Raw genomic sequence first — 13,698 nt, forward strand, 5'->3', positions numbered from 1 at the left:
GATGGTCACCTCGGTGATAGAAGCCCTTGCCAAGGAAGCTCGTTGCCCACCGAAGCACAGCCCAAGTGAAGAACCGCAACGCCGGAGACCCGTGGCAATGCCATACTTCCACCAGATCTCCCATCGCCTCAAAAAAGTGGCCACGAGATGTGATGTCCCGGTGGTCTTCACGGCGCCCAAAAAGCTTTCGTGCATGTGCAATATGGTGCAGGGAAGGGGAAAAAGAACGAGTGCCGCATTAAGCACGCAAACAGGTTCGTTCCCTGCAAAACGGGGGTGGTGTACAAAATATACCTCACATGTGGGAATTGCTACATAGGGCAAACTTGACGATGCCTGAATGTCAGACTTCAGGAGCATCGCCCCGCTGTTGAATCATTGGCGGGAGGCGGGGAACTGGCAAAACATTGTCGCCATTGTAGTAATTGCACACCCAGGTTCCGCGACACAATTGTCTTAAAAAAATTGACGACCCTGCTTAGCAGGGAAATCTTCGAAGCCTACCGCATAAAAAAAGAAAATGACCGTTGCATCAGCTCCACTTCAGTATCTTTATCTAAGAAAGAGTTAAACTATCTAGATGCGAACTTGTGCCACGCGCGCCCACGTGCCTGTGTTATTTGATGGTTTCGGCTGTTTATGAGGTGTGATTACGGTTCCTGTATAAATGTGGTTTTCCCGTAGTAAACTTTAGTTGAAGTTCCGCGTCTTGTCCTTTGCTTTCCTCTCTTCGTCCTGCGTCGTTTTGCGCGGTTGCAATATACACTCCATAGTCAACCACCAACTAGCCCACCTTCACTTGTTAGAGGTGAAAGCCTTAAGCGCGGTGTTGCTGCTTGTGTCACTGATGTGTTGTTAAGATGTTAAGGTTCGCCTCTAAGAGTGAAACGCGAAAGCGTCTTGCAACACTGGCAGGGAGTCCACAAAACGCCATCGCCCGTTGAGCTGTACGCCGTGCTCGTCGGTAAATTGGTGTTTGAGGAAAGGAAATGTATATGTCCCGCATACGTCATTGGACACCTGAGCCTCGCCGTAACGGGAAGGGAGGAAGATGGGAGTGAACGAAGAAACCGTATTCACTAGACGCGCCTTTGGACATTCCAAACCTTCGAGCTGTCATGGTGGAGTGGTTAGCATTCTCGTCTCGAACTCCGGAGATCGGGGTTCCATTCCCGAACTCGACCAATTTCCTACTCGGTTTTATTTATTTATCTGACCTGATTAGAAAGGTTAATTAGGCTAATGCTTAAGGAATTGACTAAACTCATTCCCACTTCCTTGGAGTATAACTATACAATCCCTATAATTGGTTGCATGGTTACTAGCAAAGTACAATTGGTCCCGTTTGAAATTTGCGAACTGTGACGTCACGACCGTTTCGACCAATTGAAAAGCGTGACATTTCTGTCGACAACTCCGGCTTACAACGATGAGGCATTAAAGGCTTCCGCCTCAATAATTTAGTCAGTGAGGCTGCATTTTCCTCTTATTACATATTTCTATTGGCTGAATATATCTCGCGTTACTTCTGTACAAATGGTTTCAGCAGAATCCGAAAATTTGTTGCTGGCTGCCCAACGAGCAGCACGCAAACAGGAATAGGGTTGCTGTGCTCGTTTTTTTAGATATTTAATGTGACCTAATTATTGCATATTTCAATGTACCATTGGAGGTGAGTATAGACGTCGATAATCACGAAACGCTTGACAGGATTGTTCGAATGTTTTTTTTTTTTAAAAGAAATATAAAAGGACCCGCTGGTAGAGTCCTTGCGCATTCATTTCGCGCATGCTCAATATCATGAGCTCCTCTGGCCTCTCAAACGCGTTGGCCTTGGACGGTGTTTCTTTCCGTGTCCTCTTGGAGGCGGTTGGCGTGTTGGTAAAGACCAGTCAAAGTGGTTCGCTAGGTTTCTTGGGCGCAAGTGGTCTCAAGTAGCGTGAGAAAAAAAAGCAAAAAAAAGAAATAAATGTCGCGGAAACTAAATAATAGTTTGGTTGTGTTGGCGGTCACTTTTGGTAAGCGGAATCGTGCTTGGTCCTTCCGCTCGTCTTACCTGCGTTTTTATGTGGTACCGCTGTTTCTCGTGGGTGTCCTCCACTTTTTCCTGTTTTCGGCTGTCTGCAATATAGCTGCTTATTTCTATGTTCTGGCTCCATTAGTTCTTTCCACTTTACTCTTTAGTCACTCCCATGCCTTCTTTCTTTAGATGTCCATCTCTAACACCCTTCATTCGACACAACACATAACCAACCTCAAAGGAGCCCTAACTCTTGTACCTTGACTTCTTTCTACTTCAGTGCGAAATCATGACTTCACTATCAATCCTGAAAAAGCCGATGACTCTCTCAAGTCTCTCTCTGCCTTTGACCTTTGAAATGAAATGACTTGGATACGGTGCCCCTAAGGATTTGTCACGTGGTACAAAAGTTCGCGTGGTACGCAATGATCGTAGTGGACAATGTTTTAAGGCCCAACCCTTACTAGCCCCATTAGACCAAATTCCGTCGTCGACCGTTGTTGAGGCCTTGTTAGCCCCAAAAAGGTGGCGTCGCAACAGCCATCGTCTATCCACCGAAGCGGCTAGTGCGACGGGGGCGTGCACGACAAATACCAGGAGCAACCTCCTCTCCCCCTATATTGTTGGCTACTCCTGTAGTTTCGGTTTCAGTGACGCAGTGTTAGTGGCAAGAGCGTTTCAATCAATTACAGTCTTCTGTTGTTTATCCCTCTTTTTCCTTTCCTCCTCACACTCAGTGTTACGAGGGGGGGGGGGGGTAAGAACTCCTACTGCATAACGGCATATTGCGCTGCAATTCTCCAATTCCATATAAAAATGGTCTATAGACAGGCTGTAGACTTCGTATAGACACTATTGCCTTCCTATAAACATTTATTTTCGGCTATTCATAGTCCATGTTCATATGTTCATACTCTGTAGAAGAAAGTCTACTAAAAGTGTATGGCCATAAATCTATTGATTGTCTATAGACTGTCTATAGCAGTTCTATCCCCTGGAGACTTCTCTAGTGTTTGTCTATAGAGAGTCTATAGACTTTATAGACAGACGTCTACTGACAGTCTATAGACTGTCGAAAAAAAAGTTTTTGTAAGGGATGTCAGCCTCGTATGGGCGGTTTTCGGCGGACTTAAATGTCCCCACAATTTTAATGTTTCATCTTGAGATGGCACATACTCAGAGAACTAGACAGAGGATTTTACCTTCTTTGCAATGAACCTTTTATTTTTAAATGTTATTTTTGTGTATGGGGAACATTCTAGCCGTGCTGTCGAGCCCCTGCCGCCGATTTGGGAAGTGGCTTGCAGTGACCTATCTCGTCGCCAAGCGCTGGGTCTAGAACGCAGTGGTGTCCCTCCGTGCATTTGTGGCTGGATGCGTCAATGTAGCACTCGTCACCTGGGCACTGCGGATGAGCGTACCACAAAAAAAGTCAACCCGACCGTGAGAGACACACATCTTGAGCACTAAATCATGGACACAGAAAGAGCCTGCGCACATCACACTAAGCCAAGCCGCTCTTATTTTGAAGCTAGTTCGGTGAAGCTTATCGCTGTCAAGCTTATTGAGAGCCTGAGTCTGTCAGCGTCTGCCGACAGAGGATTATGGCTCCGCCAATAGCTTTGTTTTTGTATCTAGGTCGGCACCGCTTTTATATTCTATCGCCACTAAATGATACCCACACCCTAGTAAAAAAAAAAATCGTAAGATGCGTGTTGAAAATACAAGACTGAGTTGTTTTGTCGTAATCAGAGATTTTTCTGCTTTCGTGTAGTATTTTTTCTGCAGTACTCTAGTTTTCTTCTGTAGCACATTTCTGTAGTCTGTAATTGGGCACTACTTTTCCGTTGTGTCTACACAAAATTCTGTTGTCACTAAAAAACGTTCTTTTCTGCTGTTGCTATAAGTTTATGGTCACAATCATCACAGAAAATTTATAGTGACGACAGGAACTTTTCTTTTTCGACTGGTTTCAATAAAAGAACTTTAGTGCTTTAGGGATACACTTAAGTGTGTGTGTGTATACATATATATATATATATATATATATATATATATATATATATATATATATAAACACTTCTGCGCCAATTATGACGCTGAAGAACGAGAGCACGACGATAGAAACGCCTTACGCGCTTTGTCGGCGCTAATCAAGCCTCCGGAATCAATACATTATCATATGTTAATACATTACATGTGTCAAGGAATCAATACATTATACAGCCCACCCGTGGTCCCTTTTTCAGCCGGCGGCCATTAGGTTGATTCCTATTTAAAAGTTTTCGGGGTAGTATGTAAGGTCAAGTGCTTACTCATCATGCCTGTATTTTGCATATGCCTGTTCCCCCTGTTTAAAGTGTGTGTGAAGCCCTTTCTTTGGCTTTCATGGATTAATGGCTTTGGCGTTCAGGTGCCTGTCCCAAGGCCGCGCGTTCGATTGTGGCCGCGGCGCCTGTATTTCGACGTAGGCAAAATGCGAAAAACGTCCGTGTTCTCACGTCCAGCATTCTTGAAGAAAAAATTTGAAAGTGGGAAAATTGTACGATGCTGTTAGGGAAATAATGAAGGTAATGCTCCATTCTTCTCATATGCAGCCTAATCATTCTTTTCAAGTATTTTCCACCGATCGCATCGAGCAGTTAAGACTGCTGTGGACAACCAATGGGGAATACATTTGACGATAGCAAAATCGTTATTGGAAAACAAAAATAAAGACTTGCGTCGGGTGATGTACGGATACATTGATTGTTTTAGTGAAGTCATACATCGTACGAAAAATTGCGTTCATCATAGGCTTTCTGCTCAAAAATGCGTTTGTCCAGAATTGTTTGTTATGGTGCGATGTCAGCGCATTTTAAAGGTCCCCAAGTTAACTAAGCTATTCCGGCGCCCTGCACTACGGCGGCCCTCAAAGTCTGAGTTGCTCCGGGATGATAAACCGTACGGTACAATTCATTTCTTATTCCTCTTTTCATTTGAGTAAAACACGTTTTTGGGCAAGTTGGTAACATTCTTGATTCATATTGCAGCGAAGAAGCACAAACACACGTAGAAGGAACACACAAAAAACACGGACGAACGCTGCACTCACAATTGGTTTACTGCGAAACGATTTCGAGCTTAAAATGGCTCACGCATCTGCGCACTACAGAAAGAAAACCATAACAGACACGTGCCAAGAAATAACATCTTATCATAATGCCGCAAAAAGGTTGAATTCCGAAGCGTACAAAAAAACGGATGCATCACTAATGCAGCAATCTGCTTTTTCCTTTATGTGAAAGGCCTCCAGGAGTTCACGTGCCGTTTTATACTTGCTTCTGCCTAGGATTCGAACACTATCGAAACGTGGCGAACATGTCACGCATGACTGGCAGTGCCTAACCAAGTGCACATTCTCTTTGTTCTTTAAATTCCTTTGGTGCTCCCCTACATGTTCGCCACGACATGTTCGCCACGTGTCGATAGTGTTCGAATCCTAGGCAGAAGCAAGTATAAAACGGCACGTGAACTCCTGGAGGCCTTTCACATAAAGGAAAAAGCAGATTGCTGCATTAGTGATGCATCCGTTTTTCTGTACGCTTCGGAATTCAACCTTTTTGCGGCATTATGATAAGATGTTATTTCTTGGCACGTGTTTGTTATGGTTTTCTTTCTGTAGTGCGCAGATGCGTGAGCCATTTTAAGCTCTAAATCTTTTCGCAGTAAACCAGTTGTGAGTGCAGCGTTCGTCCGTGTTTTTTGTGTGTTCCTTCTACGTGTGTTTGTGCTTCTTCGCTGCAATATGAATCAAGACTCTTTTCATTTCTTTACACCGTGTCAGGCAAAATAGAAGCAGTTAATGCGTACCTGGAAGCATTCGTTGCAGCATCCGCATACGTCCTTGTGGCTTCCGTAGGGGCAGCGGAACTGAAATGTGCACCGAGAACGGTCGCATCTCTTGCAGGGAGGCTTCGGAGTGGCCCAGACGCTGTTAGAATCAGACGAACAGTGAAGGGAAAATGAAAATCCGGCCGTGTCGTGTCGAGTTTAAGGTACGAAGGCAGGATGCTCCATTTCAAGTCAAGTCAAGTCAACTTTATTCCAGACATGTAAAGAAAATCACATGGCTGAGGAGGAGGGAAAAAAAAGCCGCAATATTGCAGCTTAACAACGTTCCCTTCCCCTAAACTACATCGGCGGCAGGGATAATGAAGGCATATAAAGCATACATACAAACATACAAAGCACTTAGTTCACAATTTGAACATAACAAAAAAGAAATCGAAAAAGTAAGAATGTACGGTTTATCCGCAACCGGAAAAGCAATCAACATAATATATCTTACATCACATACAAAAAGAAAAGTCATTTCAAAGCAAACACGTTCCAACACAAAGAGCAATCAAGGCATCGCAAAGGCAAGGCTAGCAAATATTATAAAAATAAAGTTTTCATCTGTTGGTTCGAAGGTAAACGAACGGAAGAGCTGGGTAGGCGAAATTGATTAAGCAAAGTAGGTAAGGCGTAATTTAGTGTCTGAAATCCGTAATTAGTGCGAGGACGTGGAACATACCAAACTTCATGATGGCGAGTTAGATGGGAGTGCGTATTTTATCGTAAATTGATCGTTTCTTCTAAGAACGGCATTCGACGTTCGGACAAGGATTTGTACAGTTGGAGGAGGCGAAAATCATAAAACGAGGAAACTTTAATTATATTATATTTTGAGTATAAAGGCCCAGAAGACGAATAAGAAGGCACATTTGCTATTGCTTTCAGCGCGGTTTTTTGTACCGTTAACAGTTGTTTCTATTGGTGGCTGTAGTGCTGCCCCAGATTAAGTTACAATGTCTTATATTGGATTCGAACAGTGCGATATACAAAAGAAGCTTGGTTTTATCAGGTAGCATATATTGCAGCTTTCTAAGAATTCCGACTGTACGAGACAACTTGGTCTGTAGATGCTCAATATGAGCATCCCACAGTATGTATTCATTAAAGTAAACACCCAGGGATTTGACTACCTTAGCTATTTCTGTCATTCACCCCCAATCTCAGAGGATTTTCTATGTTATAATTCGTGTTTTTCGCTCTGAAAAATACAGCTTTTGTTTTACTTGAGTTAACTAAGAGAGAATTTTTGATAGACCACAGATGCAGTTTATCCAAGACTTCATTTCCTTTTGCCACTAAGCCATTTGCGTCTGAGCCAGTTAAAAAGAAAGTGGTGTCGTCTGCATACATTACATATTCAACTTCTTTATCTATATTTATTAGATCGTTAATATATATATATATATATATATATATATATATATATATATATATATATTAACAAAAACAAGATTGTCCGGAAACGATTTTCTCAGACCCTCCGTCGATATTTCGGGGTCATACACGATAGTAGACACAATGCAGTCATGAAGCAGACATAACTCGGAGCTTAGCCGTTGCGCCACATCGCCGTCAGCAATTGAGGGTATGTGACGATTAAGATGTCAAGATTTCAAAGACAGCAAATTTCCCGCATTTGAAGCAGACATAACTCCGAGTTTAGCCTTTGTGCCACATCGCCGTCAGTAATTGAGGCTACGTGACAATTAAGATGTTAAGATTTCAAAGACAGCAAATTTCCCGCATTTGGAAGAGATTAAGGTGCGTCGAAAGGGCATTTGTCTGTAAATGCAGATATTTCACAGCAATTGACATGCATTGGCCTGATTTGGGAAACAGCTGCTCTAAATATTACTCCCCTGACGACAGCGAGGGAGATCACCACTGCGAGAATTACAGCAATCTTCATCTTGACACTTCAATAAAAATGCAGACAAAGGCGTTAAAATGAAGAGAAACGCAAACCCAACCATAAAAAAAACGTAAACAAATGTGAGTTCACTACAACTTGAGTTCACTACGTTAATCATTGGTGCCTCTGAGTTGGTTAACCGGAAGGTTTGGTTTGGTTTATGGGGTTTAACGTCCCAAAGCGACTAAGGCTATGAGAGACGCCGTAGTGGAGGGCTCTGGAAATTTAACCGGAACCGGAAGAGTGATGCTCTAAAAAGCTCATACGTGCACAAGATGCAAGAATGCCTGGCGTTGCAGACTAGAAGACTGTCTGATTCTCGGTATCCTTAGCCACAAATCGTTTCTGTGGCTGAAAGCCTGCTCCAAAAAAATGAAAAAAGCACGACGGTTCGACAAGCAGGGAGGTAGGAATGAACAACAGGATCGCAAGAAAGTAGCTGTCCTTCCTTACATCCATCAGACCTCCCACAACTTAAAGAAAATGAAAAAACGAGCAGGCGTTGAAGCTGTATTTTCAGCTCCCATAAAACTGTCTATGCTTTGCAAAAATACAAATCCGTGCGGTAACCAAGAGAACAAAAAAGGTGTGTGATTAAAGCTGCACTGAAGAGGAATCTGAACTCGTCTTTTTGCCGCGGGAACTCGATCTACACGTTCCGAGCATTCTTAGAAACTGCGACTTATTGCCCTGTGTGGCCGAATTCCCTAATTAAATCGAATTAACGTCCGGCTCCCGCCTTTCTTTTTGAATTCTCCCTCTACGGTGGGCGGAGTCGACCAACGCGTGGAGTGCCCTTCAGCCAGCTCTGTGGAGGCTTTGCTTTCGCTTCATTTTGTTTTTTAGGTTTCCGTGAATATATAGTTTCATTTGCAGATAATATAACCGCAAGATAAGCCCGCACAAATAAAAATACGCGCGGACTATTTGCTTCTACGGACTACTACGTATTACTCCGCCGATGGCAGAGCGGCTAGCAGCCACGGGACTGGGTGAAAGGCACTCCCCGCGTTGGTCGACTCCGCCCACCGTACGAGGGAGAATTCAAAAAAAGAAAGGCGGGAGCCGGACGTTAATTCGATTTAATTAGGGAAATCGGCCACACAGGGCAATAAATCGACGTTTTTAAGAATGTTCGGAACGTGTAGATTGAGTTCCCGCGGCAAAAAGACGAGTTCAGATTCCTCTTCAGTGCACCTTTAACCACCAGAAACGATTTGTCAACTGTCAAGAGGGTGTTGTCTACCGTGTACCGTTGTCTTGCGGCCGTGAGTATACTGGACGGACAGGGAAATGTGTAAATAGCAGGTTAAAAGAACATGTCCAACAATGTTAATGAGAGCAAACTGGGCCACCTAAAGCACTGTCGCTACTGCAAGATCCAGTCTAAAGAACGGGGCCGTCCAAAGCTGTGCATGCCAATATTTGGAAGGAGCTAAATTACCAGCCGCCACAATAGAGAGAGGGTGCGGTAGATGGTCCTTGGCGATCACAAAATGAACAAGGGAGGGGAAAACCTCAGGTTGCTAGAGCCAACGTTTCGACAAGGGGACTTGTCTTCGTCTGGGCAAAGCGTTCATCATCGGCAGGGATTATATAGGGCCTTCGCTCCGAGGAGGAAGGCCCCGGGGGTGGGGAAGGAAAGTGGTGTGGGAGGGGATGCGTGTCAGGAAGGGGAGGGAGGTGAATCATCATTCGCTAGGCTACAATAGTGCAACAACCTATATCCGGGTGGTATGCAATGAACAAAAGGCAATGAACAAAAGCCTTTTGTTCATTGCATACCACCCGGATATAGGTTGTTGCACTATTGTAGCCTAGCGAATGATGATTCACCTCCCTCCCCTTCCTGACACGCATCCCCTCCCACACCACTTTCCTTCCCCACCCCCGGGGCCTTCCTCCTCGGAGCGAAGGCCCTATATAATCCCTGCCGATGATGAACGCTTTGCCCAGACGAAGACAAGTCCCCTTGTCGAAACGTTGGCTCTAGCAACCTGAGGTTTTCCCCTCCCTTGTTCATTTTGTGACAGCCGCCACAATGATAAGCATGTTTTAAAGAGATTATTGAGGTTCTGAATATTAAGGCGAAAGCCTTTAGTGCCTCATCGTTGTCGACAGAAGGTTGTCAGAAGAGGTGTCACGCTTTTCGGTTGGCTGAAATGGTTATGACGTCAGAGTGCGCGAATTCGAAGTAAAAAGTTCACCAACAGATGTCTTGCGCCACCTTGTGAAGCTAAAAACAAGTAATAAAAAGTAGTTGTCACTTGCTTTGACAGGTGGCGTGAAGCGTCCGCCAAACACATTAGACCTTAGGCCAGTACTGTTTCGTCGGTATTAAGGCGGAAGCCTTTAATGTCTCATCGTTGTAAGCAGCAGTTGTCGACAGAAAAATTACGAGGAACTTTAGCGGCTAAAGTGGTGAAAGGCGAAAGCCTGAGCGCTCCATTCTGCTACGCATTCTGCATTCTGCATTCTGCTACATTTTGTTGCTGCATTAATTAACTGCCAATTAATGACGCTTCAGCTTCGCCTTTAGGAGTGGAACGCGACAGCGTATTGTAGCGCTGCCAGGGAGTCCACGGAACGCCACCACCCGTTCGGCTCGATGCCGTGCCCTTTGAACGCAACGCTTTTTGAGGAAAGGAAATGGGGCTGTACTTCACTATCGTCTCGGTGGACACCTGAGCCGCACGGTACAGGAAGGGAGGAAGTGTGAGTGAAAGAAGAAAGAGGGGCTGTAGTGAAGAAAATGAAAATTGTATTTGAGGAAAGGAAATTACGCATTAACTGTCTCACATATCTCAGTAGACACTAGTCTAAAATTGTATTTGAGGAAAGGAAGTTGCGCAGTAACTGTCTCACATATTTCGGTGGACACCCGTCAAAATTCGCGCGTGGTGACGTCACGACAATTTGCACCAATCTGAAACGCGGACAAATACGCCTTGCTCGTCGGTAAATTGGTTTTTGAGGAAAGGAAATGCATCTGTCTCTCATATCTCTGTGGACACCTAAACCTCGCCGTAACGGGAAGGGAGGAAGATGGGAGTGAACGAAGACACCGTATTCACTAGACGCACCTTTGTTCATTCCAAACCGTCGAGCGGGCATGGCGGAGTGGTAGCGTGCTCGACTCGCACTCCGGAGACCGGGGTTCGATTCCCAAGCTCGGCCAATTTCTTATTCGGTTTTATTTATTTCTCTGGTCTGACTAGAAAGGTTAAATGGACTAATTGGTTAAGTAAGCAATTAACTAAACTCAGTCAAACTTACTTAGAGCATCACTATACGATCCCTTTAATTGGTTGCATGGTTAGTAACCAAAGTACAATTGGCCCCGTTTGAAATTCGCGCACTGTGACGTCACGACCGTTTCGACCAACTGAAAAGCGTGACATTTTCTGTCGACAACTGCTGCTTACAACGATGAGGCATTAAAGGCTTTCGCCTTAAAATGTCACGCTTTTCAGTTGGTGGAAACGGTCGTGACGTCGCAGTGCGCGAATTTCAAACGGGGCCAATTGCACTTTGGCTAGTAACCATGCAACCAATTGAAGGGATCGTATAGTGATGCTCCAAGTAAGTGGGACTGAGCTTAGTTAATTGCTTAATTACCCAATTAGCCTAATTAGCTTTACTAGTCAGGCCATATAAATAAATAAAACCGATTAAGAAATTGGTCGAGCTCAGGAATCGAACCCCGGTCTTCGGCGTGAGAGACGAGCATGCTATCCACTTCGCCATGCCAGCTCGATGGTTTGGAATGAACAAAGGCGCGTCTAGTGAATACGGTGTCTTCACTCACTCTCATCCTCCTCCATTCCTTTCCCGCGAGGTTTAGGTGTCCAGCGACAAATGAGACACAGATACATTTCCTTTCCTCAAAAACCAATTTACTGACGAGCGAGGCGTAGAACCGAATGGGCGATGGCGTTCTATGGACTCCTTGGCAGCGTTGCAAGACGCTGTCGCGTTCCACTCTTAGGGGCATCAGTGACCACACTTTAGGTCAAAAAAGTGCCCCCCTGAATTTTGTGAGACAGTTACTGTGTAATTTCCTTTCCTCAAATACAATTTTCATTTTATTCATTACGGCTCCTCTTTATCTATCTTCTTTCACTCCCACTTCCTCCCTTCCTCTACGGTGCGGTTCAGGTGTCCACCGAGATGACAGAGAATTAATACGCCATTTCCTTTCCTCAAAAAGCGTTTCGTTCAAAGGGCAAGGCATCGCGCTGAACGGGTGGTGTTCCGTGGACTCCCTGGCAGCGCTACAACGCGCTGTCGCGTTCCACTCCTAAAGGCGAAGCTTAAGCGTCATTAATTAGTAGTTAATTAGTATTCAGGGATTAATCAGTGATTAACCATTAATTAGTGATTTGTCATCACTTAGTAATTAGTACTCAATTATGTGACGCCACCGGTGCCACAGAAACAGCGAAGGTAGTGCGGAAAACGCTTCCGCCTCTACCCACTTTAGACAATCAAAGTGCCCCCTGAATTTTTTGCATGTGTGTTTGCCGCTTCGCGTTTGATAGTGGTGTTTTTATGTGTGTGTCTATCCAGCCAGGGCACCTTTGGTAGGCGCCCGCCCGTTACAAAGGGAAGGCTACATCATAATCATCATCATCATCAACAGTGCTCCAGGAAAGGCTTTCGCCTTGCAGCACTTTAGAGAGGCAAAGTGCCCCCTGAATATTTTTTTTTCACGTGCAGGCAACGAGTGTGTATGTGGCATCACTGGCACTATCAACAAAGGAGCCCGCTTTTTTAAATCGATGGCAACCAGCGAAAGGATTTGCATTGCTTGTATCAATTGTCTTGGTCGCGCTTTCCCATATCATGCTGGGGTTCATGTATTTATATGTGGCAACGGCCATAAATAAATAAACAGTTGGCAATCAGCGCTCGTGTCGGTTTGTGTTCTTCCTTTTGCCCTGTCTTGTTACGGGCTGCTGCTATATTATTGTCAGAAGAAGAAAACCTTAACAGCTAGGCTAGACGTGGATCTTATCAGTGTTTTTTCTTCCTGAAGCTCTCGTCTTCTCTCAGCGCAAGTTATTGGTTCTGACGGCATAAAAAGTACCAGTCTGCCCTGTCCAAGCACGTATATTTTCGAAGATGACAGTGTTATTAACGTCTGACTTTCTAATTGAGACATATTTACTTGACTTGCTCAACTTTCGACGAGTACTTGGGGATTTCCGCACCCCTCCGAAAGAACCAGTGCACTCACGAGTACCGTTTCTGTAGGATAAGTTAATTCCTGCGAATGTTTGGGGAGCCGGGGTGATAGCGCGTGGGCAGTGGCGTGAGCGCCTTCGTTCCCAACATCCGCAGAATGTCCTGGAGTCCATATGACTGCGAATTTAAAGTCTCACTTATTAGAACTCTATTTGCATGTTTACCAATCCTTCTTCTTGTATAGTTGCTGCATGAAGCCTGGGTGTTCGTAACTACACACGAGACCTCCCTGGAAGCCATCACCACGTTTATCTAATAGTGGAGGGTCTGACATTTTTTTCTTTTCCGAGAACAAATTGAAACTATACAGTTTTGAATTCTACGATATGTGTAACGAGCACAAAATGAAAGCCAGAGATAAAATGTTTTAGCTGTTTCTAAATTACCACACTATTCAGCCTTGAGGATAATCTGCAGGGATGTCAAAATAGCGTCCTCTTCGGGTTTCTTAATTAAAGTCGACGATAAACTGGATATCAAAGGTTCCTTACCACTGAAGATAAGCGTCCTGTGGCGATAGATGCGACGAAATTCTTTCTCCCAAGGACACAAAGCGCTGCGCGCCAAATGATTTGAAGCTTCCTTCGCTACGACCACGTTTTTATCCTAAGTGGCGGGGCGGTTTGAATTGCAAAACATT

At 44.6% G+C, this 13,698-nt stretch overlaps 2 protein-coding genes across 2 annotated transcripts in view; one reads left to right on the forward strand and one right to left on the reverse strand.

Moving 5' to 3' along the window:
- LOC149348949 (lysosomal alpha-mannosidase-like) overlaps positions 1-13,698 on the forward strand; it is a 278,443-nt gene that overhangs the window by 131,239 nt on the left and 133,506 nt on the right. The gene's annotated exons all lie outside the window — the stretch shown is intronic.
- Positions 3,265-13,657, reverse strand: LOC149348959 (single insulin-like growth factor-binding domain protein-1). The gene is made up of 4 exons (XM_089585958.1): positions 13,550-13,657; positions 7,759-7,815; positions 5,873-5,993; positions 3,265-3,425 (listed from the first exon to the last, which is right to left on the reverse strand). Exons 2-4 carry the CDS (start codon positions 7,806-7,808, stop codon positions 3,279-3,281), a joined length of 318 nt encoding a protein of 105 aa, XP_089442084.1. The 5' UTR covers positions 7,809-7,815; positions 13,550-13,657; the 3' UTR covers positions 3,265-3,278.

The sequence above is a fragment of the Amblyomma mixtum genome, chromosome 4 (assembly GCF_055824585.1).
Source record: "Amblyomma mixtum isolate Tamu chromosome 4, ASM5582458v1, whole genome shotgun sequence".
Taxonomy (NCBI): domain Eukaryota; kingdom Metazoa; phylum Arthropoda; class Arachnida; order Ixodida; family Ixodidae; genus Amblyomma; species Amblyomma mixtum.